This window comes from Pelophylax lessonae, assembly GCF_965119305.1.
Source record: "Pelophylax lessonae genome assembly, chromosome: 10".
NCBI classification, from domain to species: domain Eukaryota; kingdom Metazoa; phylum Chordata; class Amphibia; order Anura; family Ranidae; genus Pelophylax; species Pelophylax lessonae.
The window spans coordinates 18,250,389-18,272,289 of NC_138777.1; the positions used below are offsets into that span (position 1 = coordinate 18,250,389).

Genomic DNA, 21,901 nt, shown 5'->3' on the forward strand with positions numbered 1-21,901 from the left:
TCATTGAATTGCAGTTCTTTCAATGATGGAGGCTCAGCATCATATGTGGGTGAATACAGCCTGCCTAGGAACAATCGTTCCTCCACACCATGAAGCTACTTTGATTTTTGCACAACTCCTCATAAGCGCCAGCCCACTGCTTGCATCAGGACTGACGACTCTGGCATTGCATAGAGAAGCACAGAGACCCAAAGATTTTATTGAAAAAAAATAATTTTAATATATTTTGGTAGTGCTGCACTCACCTTCAGCCGGCTGGAATCCAATCGCAGCGCTGACAGCAGAGGGTCAAGAGAATCGAATTCTGCCAGGACATGGCTGGGGGATTCAGACACCACAGCTGCCATGGAGGAAGCGGGTGAATTCGGTTTTTGCTTCTTACATCACCTGAAAGGACAGAGAAGAGATTTGGGAAATATTTTAGAATACAGAGAGCTTCCGGACCACCACACACTATAATGATTCTCTGCTCTGCAATTATGGGCGTCCGCAAGGGGGGGCAAGTGCCCCCCCCCCTGAAAATTTCCTGGCCTGTTCTAAAAGGGGGATCTATGGGGGACCCTGGTCTGCTCTAAATGGGGATCCTTTGGGGACCCTGTGCTAAAGGGGATCTATGGGGGATCTTGGCCTTGCCTACTCTAAAAGGGGGAATCTATGGTGACCCTGGTCTGCTCCAAAGGGGATCTATGGGGATTCTGGCCTGCTCAAAAGGGGGTCATATTGGCTAAGTAGATATATATTCTTTTCAGGGAGAGCCTGGAGTACCTGGTGGTGCAGGAAAACCTGGAAGCATGGGGAATATAGGCAAAAATGTAAGACTAAAGAGGGATCTATAGGGACCCTGGCCTGCTCTAAAAGGGGATTGATGGGTGACCCTGGCTTGGCTCGTTCTAAAGGGGATCTATGGGGACCCTGGGCCTTGCCTATTCTAAAGGGGGGATCTATGGGGACCCTGGGCCTTGCCAACTCTAAAGGGGTGATCTATGGGGATCCTGGCCTGCTCTAAAGGGGGATCGATGGGGGACCCTGGCCTGCTCTAAAGGGGGGATCTATGGGGACCCTGGGCCTTGCCAACTCTAAAGGGGTGATCTATGGGGATATATATATACACACATACATATACACACACACACACACACACACACACACAGTATATACAGCGCCCCCAGCAGGCACATCTGGTAGTGAAGCAAATAGTTAACATGGCTTCAATGTCAGCTGAGCCCTGCCTGTCAGCCTCGTGGATAAGACAGGATGTCTTCCCAGTAGCAGTGCGGCTCCCGTAGCTGGTAGGCTACACTAGCCTAGCTGCTGTGAAACTGACCGATGCTCTGGGGGGGGGGGGGGGGTTAGGACCCCCCTGACTCCCCCCTTATCTACGCCTCTGGCTGCCGCTCTATATATGCGGCGGGCGGTTGGCAAGCGGGTAAGAGTCAAGCTGCCTGTGGATGGTGTCAAGTCATCAGGTGTCCGCACTGCCTGGACAGACGGGGTCTAAGGAGGTATGTCAATGCAGAAAGCGGCATTTAGAACAGAACAGGTAGAAATTACGAATATTCCAACGGGATACATCCAGGAGGGGCTGAGACTTCAAAAAATGCCCAATCATTACTCATTCATACCGAGCAGGAAAGGTAAAAGACATAAAAGTAATTCGGAGAGCTCACCGACTTCAGTTAGGCGGCTCACATGCCGATCCTCAGGCCACTTGAAAGCTTAGATTGGACCCTTCAGCGTCCTCAGCCACTTTCCACCACCTCATCCCAACCCCCACCCCCCTCCTCTCTCAGAATAGCAACTTGCCTATTTTTTTTTTTTTTTAACCATTTTTGCACACATGATAAAATGCACATTTTAGGCCCGAAGAGTAGTTAAACCTTCAAAACATAATATTTTTTTCTGAAAGCAAAGACCCTGGAGAATAAAAATGATGGCGGTAACATTTTTTTTTTTTTTAATCACATAAAATTAGCGCAATGGTTTAACACAGCATTTCTCAACCGGGGGAACCATGGCACCCTGGGGTCCTGCCTGAGGTCTTCAGGGATGCCACGGCATCCTGGTTGAAAAAAAGCTACCAGATTTGACTGAACTTTGGCTGCACCAAACACCAGCAAAGCAGGGGCCGGGTCGGCACAGAGAAGTCAGCAGTAAAAAGCAGTGGCCGGGAGCTTTCTGAATCCTGAGCTCTCCACCTCCCCCTACAGGACAATACCCGGCCAACACAGTCTACAGCCGTGTGGATTGTAATAGAAGAATGGTCCTGCCCTGAGGCTTTGGTGAGTGGAAAGCAGGGAGCAGAGGGGATCAGAAGGGAAGGTGGAGGTTGGCTTGTAGAGGTTGGCAGAAAGAGTGGGGTACGTAGGTGTGCTAAAGGGGGGGGTTATTTAGTTCTTGCTTTCTGCTATAAAAGATATCCAATAAAAAAAAAAAAAAAATGTAAAGAAAATCAAATTTCTTCATCAATTTAGGCCAATATGTATTCTGCTACATATTTTGGGTAAAGCAAAATCCCAATAAGCGTATATTGATTGGTTTGCGCAAAAGTTATCTCGTCTACAAACTAGGGGATATTTTTTATGCCATTTTTCTTTTGTTTTTTTTACTAGTAATGGCGGCGATTTTTAGTGGGATGGCGACATTGCGGCAGACAAATCAGACACCTGACACTTTTTTGGGAGCCAGTAACATTATTAGTGATCAATGCTAGAAATATGCACCGTCACTGTACTAATGACACTGGCTGGGAAAGGGTTAACATCAGGGACGATCAAAGGGTTAACTGTGTGCCTAGCTGGTGTTTGTTTACTGTGTGGGGGAGGTGCTCTGACTGGGGGAAAACAGAAATTCACGTTCCTGCTTAGCAGGAACACAAGATCTCTATCTTCTTCCATCAGAACGGCGATCTGTGTTGTTTACATAGGCAGACCATCGTTCTGCCTTTCTCGGGAACTAACATGGGTGGCTGGCGGACATCTGGTCCTCCGGACCCGTTGATTGGCTTCCCCTATGTCCATTCAGCGCACAATCACCCCCCAGGTTCTACTGCACTAAATGACATACAGGTACGTAGTTTCGCACAATAGAGCCGACCTGCCGCAGTAAAAGTACAGAAGAGGGTCGGCGACGGCAAGTGGTTAACAAATGCACATTTTTAGTACAAAAAATTCACTAAAGTTAATTTTAGGGCACATGAAGACAATGGATTACCTAATTTTTTTTTAAAAGATGAGGTTGTGCAGAGTAAACAGATACCCAACATGTCAAGCCCTAAAAATGCATGCATGTGAAAAGGCAACTAACATCAGTACCCTAAATTGTCCATAGGTGGCGCTATCAAAGACCCCTACAGATCACTAGTTCAGCTTTATCCATGAGTAATGGGCTGAGAATTATTGCTCTCACTCCCAAATTATTATTTTTTTTTTTTAGGTTACTTTTTTCCTTTTTTTTTTTTAACATTATTATTTTTTTTTCTTTTATTTAACATAATTATTATTATTATTATTATTTTTTTTTCTTTTTTTTAGGTTACTTTTTTCCTTTTTTTTTTAACATTAATTATTATTTTTTTTTTATTTAACATTATTATTATTATTATTATTTTCTTTTATTTACCACGATTATTATTTTTTTCTTTTTATTTACCATTATTAATATATTTTAACAACTAACTTCACTGCTAGCACATAGGGGGGCCCAATATCCCCTATGCAATAGAATTGGGCTGTGACAGGTTCCATTTCCTGGGACATCAGGGGTCTACTAGACCCCCGATATCTCCCCTGCAATCCACTGAACCTCTCCAAGGTGTTTTGATATTTGCATAGCTCCTCCCAAGAGCCAGCCCACTGTTTTCATTAGGGCTGAGGACTCTGGAGAGGAGTACTGAGGCAGGGTGCTGTGATGTTTTCGAGAAGCTCTGTACAGCACCCTGCCGGCCCCTCCCACCAGCCATGATCTGCCTGCATTACATAGAGAAGCGCAGAGATGACATCAGTGGATATAAAATAAGGTATTTAGTGACAATGTAAAGGTTTTATTTAAACATATCATTATGTTGATGAGGGGGGTTGGGAAGAACCAGGAGAAGTAGAAAGATTGGGAATGACATTAAATTTACACTAACTTGCTGACACGGATATGAGATATTAGAGATTGAGCTTATTCAGTTTATGGCTGATACATTAGGAGTGTCTCGGAGATGTTTGTGTCAGAATTTCTGCACTGAGAAGACCACAAATGTTCGGCTGTCTCCATGCTGTCCCTGGGCCGCTCTCTGGGGACCCCCGGCGCGCACATGATACGACTTGAGGTCTTCCAGTAATTGCACCTCCCGGAGTCTCATTACCGCTCCTCTCAACTTCCAGTATCGATCAGAGGAAGAGGCTCATCTCCTGAAGGTCATCAGCGAGGACACAACACAAGCCAATCTCCGAGGTTCTCTCTCATTTAATGTCTCTGCAATGCTGGAACCGTCTAAATTCCACCAACCTTTAACTAATCCACCAAAAAGTGAGCCTGGTGGGTCATCAACCCCTGGTCTTGGGGACCCCACCCATCATAGTGCCTGGCTGTGTGCCCAATCTAGTTTTTGTCCACCATGTTTTTCAAGTTACATGCCCAGCCACGTGCTTAACCTGGTGTGTGCCCACCATGTGTTCCTGGCTGTGCGCCCAACCTGGGGTGTGTCCACCATGTGTTCCTGGCTGTGCGCCCAGCCTGGTGTGTTCCCACCATGTGTTCCTGGCTGTGCGCCCAGCCTGGCGTGTTCCCACCATGTGTTCCTGGCTGTGCGCCCAGCCTGGCGTGTTCCCACCATGTGTTCCTGGCTGTGCGCCCAGCCTGGCGTGTTCCCACCATGTGTTCCTGGCTGTGCGCCCAACCTGGCGTGTGCCCACCATGTGTTCCTGGCTGCTTGCCCAACCTGGCGTGTGCCCACCATGTGTTCCTGGCTGCTTGCCCAACCTGGTGTGTGCCCACCATGTGTTCCTGGCTGCTTGCCCAACCTGGTGTGTGCCCACCATGTGTTCCTGGCTGCTTGCCCAACCTGGTGTGTTCTCACCAGGTGTTCCTGGCTGTGCGCCCAACCTGGTGTGTTCTCACCAGGTGTTCCTGGCTGTGCGCCCAACCTGGTGTGTTCTCACCAGGTGTTCCTGGCTGTGCGCCCAACCTGGTGTGTGCCCAGCATGTGTTCCTGGCTGTGCGCCCAACCTGGTGTGTGCCCAGCATGTGTTCCTGACTGCTTGCCCAACCTGGTGTGTGCCCACATGTTTTCTTGGCGGAGTACTCAACCGATCTCTGATGTTCGATCTCATTTTGTGTCTCGGCAATGCTGGAGCTGTCCGTGTTTTACCAAACTTCAACCAATCTGCCTAAAAGTGAGCCTGGTGGGTCAAGTCAACACGTGCCTTTTTTTTTTATTTTATAAGACTTGGGGACCCTATCCATCATAGTGCTTGGATGTGTGCCCAACCTGGTGTGTGCCCACCATGTGTTTCTCGCTGCATACCCATCAAGTGCTCCATCTGGTGTGTGCCCACTATGTGTTTCTGGCTGTGTTCACAACCATGAGCACCACCTAGTATGTGGCCACCATGTGTTACTGGCTGCGTACCCACTATGTTACCCTCTGATGTTCTATCTCAGTTGTGGCTCAGGGCAATGCTGGAGCCATCCCTATTCTACCAACCTTGAACCAATCTGCCCAAAAATGAACCTAGAGGGTAAAGTCAAGCCTCTGCTTTTTTATGAGACTTGGGGACTTTTCCATCATAGTGCCTGGTCGTGTGCCCAATATGGGAGGCCCTTGCACTACAAGGTTGTTGGTAGATCTAACACACAGTTTACTATGCTTCAGTTATGAATGAACACAGCGAGTGTTCAAGGTGTTCATTTAGAAAAGAAGGGGCCGGTAAATGACATATTGAATGGCCTCTTCCCCTACTATCCGTTCTGGGTGTGCAAAATGGGGGAGGGCAGGCCCAGGCAATAAGGGGAATCTTCACCAAACTCAGCAATTAGGGTGTGCCCAGGCACACCTGCCACACTCCCTGTGCACGCCTCCAAGTGTACCCATCTTCTAATGGCTCCTTCCAGCAGGATAATGCACCATGTCACAAAGTTTAGATCACCACTGGTTTCTTCACCATGACAATGAGGTCACTGTACTCCAATGGCCTCCACACTCACCACATCTCATCCAACAGAGCTCCTTTGGGATGTGGTTGAACGGGAGATTGGCATCATGGATGTGCAGCCGACAAATCTGCAGCAACTGCGTGATTCTATCATATCACCAGTGGCGTATTTAGGTTTTGTGCTGCCCTAGGCCTGACTAAACTTGTGCACCCCTAATTTAAATATGACCCACCCCTTCCTGTAAAGGACACACCCCTTCCTGTTTATGACCCGCCCTGTCTTCTGTAAATCAGACCACAACCACAGTCTATCAGTGCAGCCTCATCAGTTCCCATAAGTTCAGCTCCATCAGTGCAGCATATCAGTGCTGCCTTATCAGTGCAGCCTCATTAGTACCCATCAGTGCAGTTTATCAGTACCCACCATTGCCGATTCATCAGTGGCCATCAAAGCAGCATATTAGTGCCCATCAGTACAGCCTATTAGCGCCAATCAGTGCAGCATATGAGTGCCCATCAGTGCCTGGGGGCAGAGGAGAGTAGGCGGAGCATTTGGCTGCAGTGCCACACTTATTAGCATTGGCGGCCATCGGGCCAGTTGTATTAAGTGTGGTCGGCGGCCTGCGGTCTGTCTGAATGTCCTGACCGGTCAGTATTATCATACTGGTAGGTAGCAGTATGACCGCTTTATGGGGGTACCTGACTGATTTGCCTCCTGGACCCTGCCCTCTGGCCCAATTCACCACATAAGACTGGCACTATACAAAAAGTGTAGCGCAAGCTGGGGGGGACCCTTTTCATGCCGGGAGGAGGCTGTTTATTTTTTTCGTGCAGGGTGCAGCTTTTTGCTGCCCCCCCCTGCAAAGTGACGCCCTAGGCCTGGGCCTTGTTGGCCTAGGCCAAGATACAGCACTGCATATCACTATGGAGCAAAATCTCTGAGGAATATTTCCACCACCTTGTAAAATCTATGCCATGAAGAATGAAGGCAAAGGGGGAGGGGGGGGGGGATCCAACCCGGTACCAGCAAGGTGTACCTAATAAAGTGGCCGGTGACTGTAGAGTAGAGTGAATAGAGAAACGATTGCATTATTGCCACTAAGTAGCTAAAGATCAAAGGATAACATTATTTACTATAATTGTCAGCTCCACCTAGAGGCCATTAACCACTTTAAGACCGGAAGGATTTGCCCCCTTCCTGACCAGGCCCTATTTTGTGATACGGCACTGTGTTATTTTAATGGACAATTGCAAGGTTGTGCGATGCTTTACCCAAATAAAATTGATGTCCTTTTTTCCCCACAAATAGAGCTTTCTTTTGGTGGTATTTGATCACCTGTGCAATTTTTATTTTTTGCGCGAAAAAGAAAAAAGAAAAAAAAAAGAAAAAAGAAAAAAAAGAAGTAAGAAGAAGTAGAAGAAAGAAGAAGAAAGAAGAAGGAAGAAGAAACAATTTTGAAAAAAAAAAAAAAAAAAACAATATTTTTCACATTCTGCTATATGACATTCAAAAAAAAAAAAAATTTAAAAATCACAATTTAACATTTTAGGCCAATTTGTGTTCTGCTACATATTTTTTAAATAAATATGAAATAAATAAAAAACAAACAAAAATAAATAAAATTAAATCGCAATAAGCGTATTTTGATTGGTTTGCACAAAAGTTATTGTGTTTACTAACTAGGAGAAAGATTTATGTCATTTTATTTATTTATTTTTTACTAGTAATGGCGGCGATCTGCGATTTTTTTGCGGGACTGCGACATTGCGGCGGACAGATCGTACCCCTGACATTTTTTTTTTTATTATTATTTTATTTTTTTTTTTTAAATGATTTTTATTGGAGTTTATACAGATATAACAAAACAGAAAGTGTGAGCAAAAACAGACCCCTGATATTTTTGACACTTTTGGGGGGACCAGTGACATTACTACAGTAATCAGTAAAAATATGCTCTGTTACTGTAATAATGACACTGGCAGGGAAGGGGCTAACACTGTGGGTGATCAAGGGGTTAAATGTGAGCCTAGGGGAGTGATTCTAACTGTGGGGGGCGTGGCTTGTGAAATGACCATAGAGAGCTGTGATCCTATATAGAAGGATCACAGGCGCTCTGTGATCATTCCAGGGAGAAGAACGGTTGGCTGTGTTTATAACAGCTGACTGTTCTTCTCTCTCAGCGGGGAACGATCGCGGGTTTCAGGCAGCAATCGGAGACGCCTGCCCCGAGCATCGGCTTCCCCGCTCTGCCCCCTAGCTTCCCGCGTGCGACCGACATAGGTCTACGTTGGTTTGCGCAGGAGAGCCACTCTGCCGGAGTAAAAATGCGGCAGGTGCTCGTTTCCTGATTTTCTCTTTTCTTTGAGAATGAATAACATTTGACCTGGACAGAAAATAGCCCAATAGCATTCAATTTTTCCCCCATTTTCACAGAATAAATGCACATGCAGTGTCACAGGAGAAGTAGCTCTGCAATGATTTTTAGACATATACATCTCTACAAAAAAAAAAAAAAATTATATAATTATATATATATAGCTCAAACCAAGAAGAGGGACATTGGAGGAGTAGTGAGGGACAGGGGGATTTGGGTCCAATATGGGGACAGTATGAGTACACACTGGAGGACAGGAAGGTCTGTGGGAGGATGACATGTTCAGATCGGGTCACATGACCCTTTTTTTGGCAGCCACGTACATAAGGAAAGGGAAGTTTGCACAGCCGAGCCTTGGGCCGAGTGTTTACCCTCTTCACATTTTAACAGTCGCAAGTCACAAAAAGTGATGTCTGGAGTTTGAAACATACACTATAATACCAAAAGTATTGGGACGCCTGCCTTTACACACACATGAACTTTAATGGCATCCCAGTCTTAGTCCATAGGGTTCAATATTGAGTTGGCCCACCCTTTGCAGCCATAACAGCTTCAACTCTTCTGGGAAGGCCGTCCACAAGGTTTAGGAGTGTGTCTATGGGAATGTTTGACCAATCTTCCAGAAGCACAGTTGTGAGGTCAGGCACTGATGTTGGATGAGAAGGCCTGGCTCGCAGTCTCCGCTCTAATTCATCCCAAAGGGAACACCTATCGGGTTGAGGTCAGGACTCTGTGCAGGCCAGTCAAGTTCCTCCACCCAAAACTCGCTCATCCATGTCTTTATGGACCTTGCTTTGTGCATTGGTCCAAATCATTTGGTGGAGGGGCGATTATGGCATTGGGGTTGTTTTTCAGGAGTTGGGCTTGGCCCCTAAAACTGGACACACACTATACAATTTTCTATAGATTTTTTTCCTTTAGATTTACAAAAACCATATAATATGAGGTCAGACCTAAACACTTTCAATTTGTATGCAACCAACCAGGCCCTTGTACTACATAGTTGAAGGTAAATCTAAAGGAAATCGAACAAAAATTGTATAGTGTGTATCCAGCCTTAGTTCCAGTGAAGGGAACTCTTAAGGCGTCAGCATACCAAGACATTTTGGACAATTTCATGCTCCCAACTTTGTGGGAGGAGTTTGGGGATGGCTCCTCCCTGTTCCAACATGACTGCGCACCAGTGTACAAAGCAAGGTCCATAAAGACATGGATGAGCGAGTTTGGGGTGGAGGAACTTGGCTGGCCTGCACAGAGTCCTGACCTCAACCCAGTAGAATACCTTTGGGATGAATTAGTGCGGAGACTGCGAGCCAGGCCTTCTCATCCAACATCAGTGCCTGACCTCATAAATGTGCTTCTGGAAGAATGGTTAAACATTCCCATAGACACTCCTAAACCTTGTGGACGGCCTTCCTAGAAGAGTTGAAGCTGTTATAGCTGCAAAGGGTGGGCCAACTCAATATTGAACCCTACGGACTAAGACTGGGTGTGTTCATGTGCGTGTGAAGGCAGGCGTCCCAATACTTTTGGTAACAGTGTATAAACCCAGCAATGACCTTTTTTTATTTGTTCCCTTTTAGCCTAATAATATTCCTGGTTATATCTGTATGAGATTCTGCCAGAAATCCAGGCTGCCCTGTGTTATCTCATGCAGAGTAATGACCCCCCCCCCCCCCAGGTTATTATCTTGAGCCCCGACTCACAGCATCGTGTTAGAAAACATACATGCATTTTTCCACTGGCGTGTTGCAATAACATGTAACCATATTTACCTTGGCGTCCCTTTAACCACTTAAGCCCCAGAGGATTTGGCTGCTCAATGACCAGGGCCCATTTTGCGATTCGGCACTGCGTTACTTTAACCACTTAAGCCCCGGAAGATTTTACCCCCCTTCCTGACCAGGGCCTATTTTGCGATTCGGCACTGCGTGACTTTAACGGACAATTGCGCGGTCGTGCGACGCGGTACCTAAACGAATTTGGCGTCCTTTTTTTCCCACAAACAGAGCTTTCTTTTGGTGGTATTTGATCACCTGTGCAATTTTTACTTTCTGCGCTATAAACAAAAAAAGAGCGTCAATTTTGCAAAAATAACAATATTTTTTACATTTTTTTATATGAAATTCCCAAAAAAAAATGTAAAAATCAAAATTGTTTAACATTTTAGGCCATTTTTTTTTTTTTACCATATGTTTGGTAAAAAAAAAAAAAAAAAAAAAAATCGCAAAAAGCGTATTTTGATTGGTTTGCGCAAAAGTTATTGCGTTTACTAACTACGGGAAAGATTTTTGTCATTTTTATTGTTTTTTTTTTTTAACGAGTAATGGCGGCGATCTGCGATTTTTTTTGCGGCATTGCAACATTGCGGAGGACAGATCGGACCCCTGACTGACATTTTTGACACTTTTGGGGGTACCAGTGACATTACTGCAGTAATCAGTGCTATATATATGCACTGTAACTGTAATAATGACACTGCCAGGGAAGGGGTTAACTTTATTGGAGAAGGAGGGGTTAAATGTATCCCTAGGGGCATGATTCTAACAGCCCATTCAGACTGGCGCGACACGACTTCGGCGCAACTTGCACGGACTTCATATAATTGAAGTCAATGCAAGTCGCCTCCAGGTCGCCCCAAAGTAGTACAAGAACCTTTTTCTAAGTAGGAGCGACTTGTGTCGCTCCTATTAGAACAGGTCCTGTACTACTCAATGGCAAGCGACCGACCGCGACTTGTCAGGCGACCAAGTCGCGCTAGTCTGAATGGACTCTTACTGTTATGGGATGTGGCTGTTTGTGTAACAACAGAGATATACAATCCTACATAGCAGGACCGTATGATCTCTGCACTTACACAGGGGAGAATGACAGGCGGCTTTGTTTACATTAGCCGCCTGCCTTTCTCCCTCTGTAACGGACGATCGCAAGTGACCGGCGGACGCGCGGGGATCACAGTGAACGAGCAGGGGCGGGAGCGCGCCTCCCTATTGGCTGGCAGGCGAGTGCCGTACCCATACGTCACTTTGCCTGCACGGGGCTGACTGCCGCAGTATATGTATTTGCGGCGGTCGGCAAGTGGTTAACTTATGGAGATTTTTAATTACCGTAGTTTGTCGCCATTCCGTGCGCAATTTTAAAGCATGACGTGCTGGGTATCTATATACTCGGCTTAACATCAACTTTCACATTTTACAACAAAAATTGGGGTATATATTGCGTTTTGTTTTAATTCATTTAAACATTTTTTCCCCGACAATTTGCGTTTTGCAAAATTGCTGCGCAAATATCGTGCGATATAAAAAATTGCAACGCTCACCGGTTTTATTCCCTGGGGTCTCTGCTAAAAAAAAAGAAGAAATAATAATTTTATGTTTGGGGGTTCTTAGTAGTTTTCTAGCAAAAATGACTGATTTAAACTCGTAAGCAAAAAGTGGCAGAAAAAGCCGGGCCAGCAAATAATAATAAAGGAGAAGATCAAATGTAAATGAAGGAAGACGCTTTACTTGTTACTATTGTAATCAGGGAGATCGGATTTACCAAAAATGATAAAGAAACTTCAGCAAAACAGAGCAAAGAAATCCCCCAAAAAATTTTCCATCAGAGTCCCACTTTACATCAGAGCTCCCATCCAAATCTCAGCTACATTGGAGTCCCCATCAAGGTCCCCCTCAGTGCCAGGGACAAGAGGGGGGGGGGGGCTCTCATGGAGATTTCCTGCTGCCACAAGATGACCGGAGTAGTGACAGCAGCATCACTGATCCGGTCAGCTTAGTGCGGGAAGTGGCAAACCGAATCCCGAGAGCAGAAGAGAGCCGGTAGGAGGTGCAGGCTGTGCTCTCTCTCCCCTCCTGCCATTTGTGTTAGGAAGGGGGATGTTGGGGGAATATTTGTTCAAGTAAGAATGGGGGGGGGGGGGATTTGGGGGAGATTTATGCTCGGAAGGAAAATTTTAGGGGGGGGGGGGGGATTTAGGAATTTATGTTCATGGGGGATATTTAGAGGGGGGGGGGGTGCTAGAAGGGGGGACTGGAGGGAGATTTGTGCTCAAAGGGGAAATTAGAGGGAGTAGAGGATTTTTGCTAGGATGGGTGATGAGCTGAGAGGGGAGATGGGGGCCAAAGATTTGTGCTGGGGGGAGATTTTGTTTGGGGAGAATTATGGCCTGCAAAGAGGAGTCCCTCTTACATCAAAGTCCCCCCCCCCACATCAGAGTCCCCTTTACATTGGAGCCCCCCTTACAACAGAGCCCCTCATTGCATAAGTGTCCCCATCAAAGCCCCAGTACACCTGAGTTCCCCTTACATCCAACTTCTCCCCCCAGCTCCATACACACACAAAATTCCCTGTCAAAGTCCCCCTTACATCAGAGTCCCCCCCCCCCATCAAAGTCCCCCCTACACTGGAGTCCGCTTTACAACATAGCCCTTCTTTGCATAAGTGTCCCCATCAAAGCCCCCTTACATCAACCCCCCCCCCCCCCAACACACACACACACACACAAGTCCCTGCCAAAGTCTCTCTCACAATAGAGAGTCTCCCCTTACATCAGAGTCCCCCATCAAAGCCCCGCTTACATCGGAGTCCCCATCAAAATCCCGCTTACAAAAGGAGTCCCCATCAAAGCCCCACTTACATCGGAGTCCCCCATCAAAGCTCCACTTACATCGGAGTCCCCATCAAAGCCCCGCTTACATCGGAGTCCCCATCAAAGCCCCGCTTACATCGGAGTCCCCCATCAAAGCCCCGCTTACATCGGAGTCCCCATCAAAGCCTCGCTTATATCAGAGTCCCCATCAAAGCCTCGCTTACTTTGGAGTCCTCATCAAAGCCCCGCTTACATCGGAGTCCTCATCAAAGCCCCGCTTACATCGGAGTCCCCATCAAAGCCTCGCTTATATCAGAGTCCCCATCAAAGCCTCGCTTACTTTGGAGTCCTCATCAAAGCCCCGCTTACATCAGAGTCCCCATCAAAGCCCCGCTTACATCGGAGTCCCCATCAAAGCCTCGCTTATATCAGAGTCCCCATCAAAGCCTCGCTTATATCAGAGTCCCCATCAAAGCCTCGCTTACTTTGGAGTCCTCATCAAAGCCCCGCTTACATCGGAGTCCCCCATCAAAGCCCCGCTTACATCGGAGTCCCCATCAAAGCCTCGCTTATATCAGAGTCCCCATCAAAGCCTCGCTTACTTTGGAGTCCTCATCAAAGCCCCGCTTACATCAGAGTCCCCATCAAAGCCCCGCTTACATCGGAGTCCCCCATCAAAGCCCCGCTTACATCGGAGTCCCCCATCAAAGCCCCGCTTACATCAGAGTCCCCATCAAAGCCCCGCTTACATCAGAGTCCCCATCAAAGCCCCGCTTACATCAGAGTCCCCATCAAAGCCCCGCTTACATCAGAGTCCTCATCAAAGCCCCGCTTACATCGGAGTCCCCCATCAAAACCCTGCTTACATTGGAGTCAAGAGTCCCCCTTTCATCAGAGGGCCAGATAAAATCTTGCAGTGGGCTGTATTTGGCCATCAGGGTGTAGTTTGGGGACCCCGGCCATAGACAACATTGCGGATGTATTCAGAGTCCTGGAAAAGCTACACAAGTACAAACACAACTCTTATTTGGAATGTGTGCAAGAGACCCCAATTACACAGCAACCTGAGAAGAGCTCAGCAGCTCCCTCCCTGTACATTGGGCGCCTTCCTATTCCTGCCATGGAGAATAAAAATCTACTTTTATATCGCAATTTACTTTTTGAATTTTAAGAGATAAAATCTAACCGGTCAGAAATGAGAGCATTCAGATCAGAGCTCTTCTCTTCCCCCCCATCCCAGAGAGAGTAATTACCCTGATCACATGATCCCTGCCGGGGTAATTACTGTCATTGACTTCTAATGAGCAGAAGATTGACTTACAAAACAAACAGAAAGAATCTTCCCAACACATAAATCTGTCACACACAGAGGATCAATATTTACACAGCTAATCACCTTCAATCTCCTGTCTGCTGATCAGCAATCACTGACAGTCACAGCATACCCAGCCCTGCCTACAGCCTGACCCACAGAGCTTACAATCTAGCAGAAAACTCTACTTACTGTCAGCCTTCTTCCTGGAACTAGAGTTACAATGTTACAATCAAAGCACAAGCTAAGGAACTCTGCTGGTTTGGAGGGAGGGAAAGAGAGAGACCACCTCCCTGATTGGCTGCCAGGGGAGTTGGAGCTGGGAGGAGGCCTGTGATTGGCTGGGTGTACTGAGCTGAGAGAGAGTCACAATGCTGTGTCACATGCCTTTCATTACTGCATGACTGCAGCCTGTGTTATCAATGTGCACACATGGGATGGGGGGGGGGGGGGGGGGTCAAACATTGCAACACTCTATATACAACTGGAAACACAATCATAAATATATACAAGAATTATTACTGATAAAAATTATTATAAATAATCATGACCATCATCATAATCAGCAATAAGTATATACAATAATAATATACACAACTGTCCAAGGCAATGGGCCAGGAAACAAAATAATAAATATACACAGGAACTATTAATAATAATAACACAAATAATAAGCAACATAAATAAAATATACAAAAATAATATATACAACTGTCCAGAGTACAGGAGCCAGGAAACAAAATAATAAATATATATACAGAAACTATTAATAATGATAACAACACTAATCATAAGCAATAATAATAATATATACAAAAATATTATATACAGCTGTCCAGAGTACAGGAGGCAAGAAACAAAATAATAAATATGCAGGAACTATTATTATTAATAACAATAATAATAATAACCAATAATAATAATAATATTTCCAAAAATATTATATACAACTGTGCAGAGTACAGGAGCCAGGAAACAAAATAATCAAAATGCAGGAACTATTATTATTATTATTATTAATAATAATAATAGTAATAATAACCAATAAATATAAGCAATGATAATAATATTTCCAAAAATATTATATACAACTGTGCAGAGTACAGGAGCCAGGAAACAAAATAATAAAAATACAGGAACTATTAATAATAATAATAATAATATTAATAATAATAATAACCAATAAATATAAGCAATAATAGTAACATATACAAAAATAATATATACAACTGTCCAAAGTACAGGAGCCAGGAAACAAAATAATAAATATATACAGGAACTATTAATAGTAATAATAATAATAATAACCAATAAATATAAGCAATAATAATAATAATAATATATACAATAATAATTCATACAACTGTCCAGAGTACAGGAGCCAGGAAACAAAATAATAAATATATACAGAAACTATTAATAATAATAACAACAACACTAATAATAAGCAAAACTATTATATACAACTGTCCAGAGTACAGGAGGCAAAAAACAAAATAATAAATATGCAGGAACTATTATTATTAATAATAATAATAACCAATAAATATAAGCAATAATAATATTATATACAAAAATATTATATACAACTGTGCAGACTCCAGAGTACAGGGGCCAGGAAACAAAATAATAAATATATACAAGGACTATTATTATTATTATTATTAATAATAATAATAATAATAATAACCAACAAATATGCGCCGGTTCACACTGGCGCGACGCTACTTTCAGGGGCGACCTCCGAGATCGCGGTGCGAGCAGCGCGCCGCGACCTCGGAGCGGCCGCCACAGACTTCATAACATTGAAGTCTATGGCGGTCGCCTCCTGGTCGCCCCAAAGAAGCTCCGGACCCTTTTTCTAGGTCGGAGCGACTTGTGTCGCTCCTATTAGAACGGGTCCGTAGCTTCCCTATGGGAGGCGACCTGTGGCGACCTGTGAGGCGACCAGGTCGCCTCACAGGTCGCCCTAGTGTGAACCGGGGCTATAACCAATAATAATAATGTAAGTAAAATAATATATACAACCGTCCAGAGTACAGGAGCCAGGGAACAAAATAATAAATACATATGAGAATTATTAATATAGAATTTTTATTATTAATAATAATAATAATAACTATTATAATATATATATATTACTAAAATTGGGTACCCCCCCCCAATCTAAATTTGTTATTCTGTTTAAGATACACCCCTTCTTCTTTAGGCTCCACCTCTTCCTATAAGAGCTTCAGAGGTGGGGGTGAGAGAAAGAGGGAGGGGGAAAGAGGTGGGGGGTGAGAGAGAGAGGTAAAGAGAGAGGGGAGGGGAGAGGAGGTGGGGGAAAGAGAGAGAGATAGGGTGGTGAGAGAGAGAGAAGGGGGTGAGAGAGAGAGGGGGGAGAGAGAGAAGGGGGTGCGAGAGAGAAGGGGGGTGAGAGGGGGGGAAAGAGAGAGAGAGAGGGGGATGAGAGAGAGAGAGAGAGAGAGGGGGGAAGAGAGAGAGAGAGAGGGGGTGAGAGACAGAGAATGGGGAGAGAGAGAGAGGGGGGGAAGAGAGAGAGAGGGGGAAGAGAGAGGGGGTGAGAGAGAGAGAAAGGGCTGAGAGAGAGGGTGGGAAGAGGTGGGGGAAAGAGAAAGAGAGAGAGAGAGAGGGTGAGAGAGGGGTAAAGGGAGAGAGAGGAGGGGTGAGAGAGAGAGGGGGAGAGGAGGTAGGGGAAAGAGAGAGAGGGGAGGTGAGAGAGAGAGGGGGGGGGAGAGAGAGAGAGAGAACAGGGTGAGAGAGGGGTAAAGAGAGAGAGGAGGGGTGAGAGAGAGAGGGGGAGAGGAGGTGGGGGAAAGAGAGAGAGAGAGAGAGAGGGGGGGTAAGAGACAGAGAAGGGGGTGAGAGAGAGAAAAAAGGGTGAGAGAGAGAGGGGGGAAGAGGTGGGGGGAAGAGAGAAAGAGGGGGTGAGAGAGAGGAGGGGGTGAGAGAGGGGGGAAGAGGTGGGGGGGGAAGAGAGAGAGAGGGGGGACTCTTCCATCCCCCCATACTACACCAGGAGGTTCTCCCATCCCCCCCAAAAAAAATTCACCGGACTCTCACCTTCCCGCAGCCCGCTGGCCCCTTTTTTACTAGCTGTGTGTAGCGAGGCAGCCGAGGCACGATCCCAGCCTGGGACTCCGACCTGCTCTGCCAAGTAAGCTACCTCCGAGATCGGAGGCTGCAGCCACCGCCGCCTCCTGCTTCTGCTTTGCTCCTCTGTCACCGAACGGTCAGTCCGTGGCCGCTCATAGTGTCACCCCTCTGGTGGGTGTCACCCGGTCTGCACCCCCTGCACCCCCGGAGCTATGCCACTGCTCGTAGTGTCCCTTCTGCCTGAGGGCTGTGCCCCCCCTGAAAAATACCCCCCAAGGCAAACGCCTTTTTTTTTTCCTTCACGGTAGATACACCCCTGACCAGAGCCGGCAAAAGATGGTAATTACATAGTTACATGGTTGCATAGTAGTTGAGGTTGAATAAAGACAATAGTCCATCCAGTTCAACCTGTGTAGGTATGTGTGGCCGTAATCATCTCTCATACCCCTGAATGTTCTGATCCTTGAGATGCACGTCCAAGAGTCTTTTAAACGTAGCCATACTCCCCGCAGTTAATTGCTCCATGGGGATCGCATACATAGCACGCCAAACATACCCGATATATCAATGCAAAACCTCTATAAGTCACATAGAAAGCCGCTGTTGACTGATATTATGAAGTGGCGTGACATCAACATTAAAGTCGCTGCCCCAATACTAACAATAAATCTATAGAAAAATCATAATGTATTACAACTGTCCAGAGCAGGGTTAGGACAAGGGGTGGGCAGAAGGAACGGCTGCCCTGGGCGCAGGATGTATTGTTGGGATGGGGGTGCCGCAAGTTCCTTCTACTGTAAGGCTGACAGGAGTAGTGACAGTTCACTTCACTACTCCTGTCAGTCCAGCGTGAAAGGAGGTGAGAGCCGGGAGGAGATGCGGGCTGTGCTCTCTCTCCTCCTCCTCCTCATAAACTCATAAATAATGAAGGGGGGGGGAGGCAATTTGGCATCCTTGCCCTGGGCACTGAATGATCTTGTCCCAGCACTGGTCCAGAGCACAGGAGTTTGGAAACACAATAGGAAATTCATTTTTAAATTAGATCTAAACCCTAGCAGGCTGATGTTTAGTTTTCTGTATCATAAGCAGTCGCCATACTCTTTTATTTTTCATAAAATACTGTTTTCACCTTTTTTATTATGTTCATATGTGAATGTAATCAGATTAACCACTTCTGGACAGGAAGATTTTCCCCATTAATGACCAGGCCAAATTTTGCGATTCAGCACTGCGTTATTTTAACTGACAATTGCGCGGTCGTGCGATGCTGTACCCAAATAAAATCGATGTCCTTTTTGTCCCACAAATAGAAATTTATTTTGGTGGTATTTGATCACCACTGCGATTTTTATTTTTTGCGCTATAAACAAAAAAAAGAGCGACAATTCTGAAAAAAAAAACCCCATATTTTTCACTTTCTGCTATATAACATTTCCCCAAAAAAATTTAAAAATCAAATTTTTTTAACATTTTGCGCCAATTTGTTGTCTGCTACATATTTTTGGTAAAAAAAAAATCGCAATAAGCGTATTCTGATTAATTTGCGCAAAAGTTATCACATCTACAAATTAGGGGAAAGATTTATGTCATTTTTATTGGTTTCTGCGATTTTTAGTGGGACTGCGACATTGCGGCGGACAGATCGGACCCCTTAACTGACACTTTTGACACTTTTGGGAGGACCAGTGACATTACTACAGTAATCAGTGCTAAAAATATGAAATAATGACATTGGCAGGGAAGGGGTTAACCCTGTGGGTGATCAAGGGGTTAAATGTGAGCCTATGGGGAGTGAGTCTAACTGTATGGGGGCGGGGCTTATGGAATGACCATAGAGACATGTGATCCTATATATAGAAGGATCACAGGAGCTCTGTGATCATTCCAGGGAGAAGAATGGTCAGCTGTGTTTACAACAGCCGACCGTTCTTCTCTCTCAGCGGGGAGCGATCGCGGGTGTCAGGCGGCAATCAGAGCCACCTGCCCAGTGCATCGGAGTCCCCGCTGTCGAGTTGGGGCAGGATTGCACTGCCGGCGGCGCGTGCTCGCCCCCTAGCTGCAGGCGCCCGGCCGACGTAGGTCTACATTGGTTCGCGCAGGAGGGCCGCACTGCTGCAGTAAATCGGCGGTGGGCGGTCCGGAATTAGTTATAGAGGAACAATACTCACCTCGGCTCCAGTGATGCTCCCCCTCCCAGCCGCTGACATCTTTGGGTGGTCACCTTCCAGATCTTGATCACCGGCCGCTGTCATTGGCCAGCGGAGTCGTTGTCACTCCCACGCATGTGCAGGAGTTCAGACAGATTCAGCAGAAAATGACTTTATGTGAAAGAATTACTGACATCAGCTATATATATATATATGGACAGGAATAATAGATTTCACATCTCTATAAATGTGATGACTGTGTGTGAACTGAGGACAGCTGGCTGTTGTTCCTCTTTCCAAATGACAAAAGAAGAAGTTATCTGAATGCAGGAAAATATAATTTTTCCTTTTTTTCCTCCATCCATCTCTATTCTTAGTAATGCCGATCTCCTCCCGCCGGCCGCTTTCACCCATTTCCTGTCTTCATGCACTCTCTCCAGCGTTGGCTGCACCTCTTTGCCCTGGACTGGCTTCCTGACCATGCCTGGGCAATGTGTGTTGGCACATCTGCAGTCTACAGCAGAGGCACATGTGACAATGCAGGAGCGTGATTGGGAGACAAGGACAGAGTGTTGTCACCAGGGCTTTTTTTCATCGGGAACGCGGGGGAACGCAGTTCCGACACCTCTAGCACTGAATGTATGTCATGGAAAGAGGTGCTGGGGTGTGCTGGAGGGCCTATTGATGCTGGCTGCTGGGGGATCTACTGTTGCTGTAGGGGATCTATGGTTGCTGTAGGGCAGTGTTCCCCAACCCCCGTGCCGCGGACCGGTACCGGTCCGTGGATCAAAAGGTACCGGGCCGCCCAAGGAACTTTAAACAATTTTACTGTGGCGGCCGGGGCGCAGAGCACTCTGCGCCCGAGCCTGCCCATTGTGTGACAATAGCGAATGAAAATTCGCTATTGTCACACCGATCCTCCTCCTGGCCAAGCAGGGAGCGGGTCCTCCCGCTTCCTGATTGGCCGAAAGGCAAAACTCATGCCATTGGCCGAGGAGGAGGCGGGAGGACTGAGGACTCAAGGACACCCGGGGACTGAAGAGAAGCTGCCGTGAGGTAAGTGCACTGGTCTCGGGGGAAACGCTGGCATCTCTGCATTGATTGGGGGCATGCTGTGGGCATTGTGCATTGATTGGGGGCATGCTGTGGCCACTGTGCATTGATTGGGGGCATGCTGTGGGCACTGTGCATTGATTGGAGGCATGCTGTGGGCACTGTGCATTGATTGGGGGCATGCTGTGGCCACTGTGCATTGATTGGGGGCATGCTGTGGGCACTGTGCATTGATTGGGGGCATGCTGTGGGCACTGTGCATTGATTGGGGGCATGCTGTGGGCACTGTGCATTGATTGGAGGCATGCTGTGGGCACTGTGCATTGATTGGAGGCATGCTGTGGGCACTGTGCATTGATTGGGGGCATGCTGTGGCCACTGTGCATTGATTGGGGGCATGCTGTGGGCACTGTGCATTGATTGGGGGCATGCTGTGGGCACTGTGCATTGATTGGAGGCATGCTGTGGGTACTGTGCATTGATTGGGGGCATGCTGTGGGCACTGTGCATTGATTGGGGGCATGCTGTGGGCACTGTGCATTGATTGGAGGCATGCTGTGGGCACTGTGCATTGACTGGGTGCACGCTGTGGGCACTGTGCATTGACTGGGTGCACGCTGTGGGCACTGTGCATTGATTGGGGGCATGCTGTGGCCACTGTGCATTGATTGGGGGCATGCTGTGGCCACTGTGCATTGATTGGGGGCATGCTGTGGGCACTGTGCACTGATTGGGGGCATGCTGTGGGCACTGTGCATTGATTGGAGGCATGCTGTGGGCACTGTGCATTGATTGGAGGCATGCTGTGGCCACTGTGCATTGATTGGGGGCATGCTGTGGGCACTGTGCATTGATTGGGGGCATGCTGTGGCCACTGTGCATTGATTGGGGGCATGCTGTGGGCACTGTGCATTGATTGGAGGCATGCTGTGGGCACTGTGCATTGACTGGGTGCACGCTGTGGGCACTCTGCATTGGCGCTCGCCCCCCCCTCAGCGGGCCACAGAAAAATTATCAAACGTTGACCGGTCCACGGCGATAAAAAGGTTGGAGAGTACTGCTGTAGGGGATCTATTTTTGTGAAGGAAGCGGGTCTTCTGTTTCTGGGGGGGTCAGTCGTTGCTGGGAGGGATGTAAAGTTGGGGGAGGGGTCTTTACTGCTGGCTGCTAGAGGGTCTTTTTAAGCT

At 46.7% G+C, this 21,901-nt stretch overlaps 1 protein-coding gene across 2 annotated transcripts in view; it reads right to left on the bottom strand.

Annotated features, from left to right (window-relative positions):
* The window catches only part of HPS5 (HPS5 biogenesis of lysosomal organelles complex 2 subunit 2), an 83,971-nt gene that overhangs the window by 57,419 nt on the left and 4,651 nt on the right, over window positions 1-21,901 (bottom strand). Inside the window, exons 1-2 of one of the 2 annotated variants that reach the window (XM_082270861.1) lie at window positions 14,608-14,711; window positions 246-387 (exon numbers count right to left, since the gene is read on the bottom strand). In XM_082270861.1, coding sequence (XP_082126987.1) covers window positions 246-347 — 102 coding nt within the window. In that variant the 5' untranslated portion in view covers window positions 348-387; window positions 14,608-14,711. Of the gene's footprint in view, window positions 1-245; window positions 388-14,607; window positions 14,712-21,901 lie in introns of those variants that run through there. The other variant, XM_082270862.1, reaches the window with a different exon arrangement.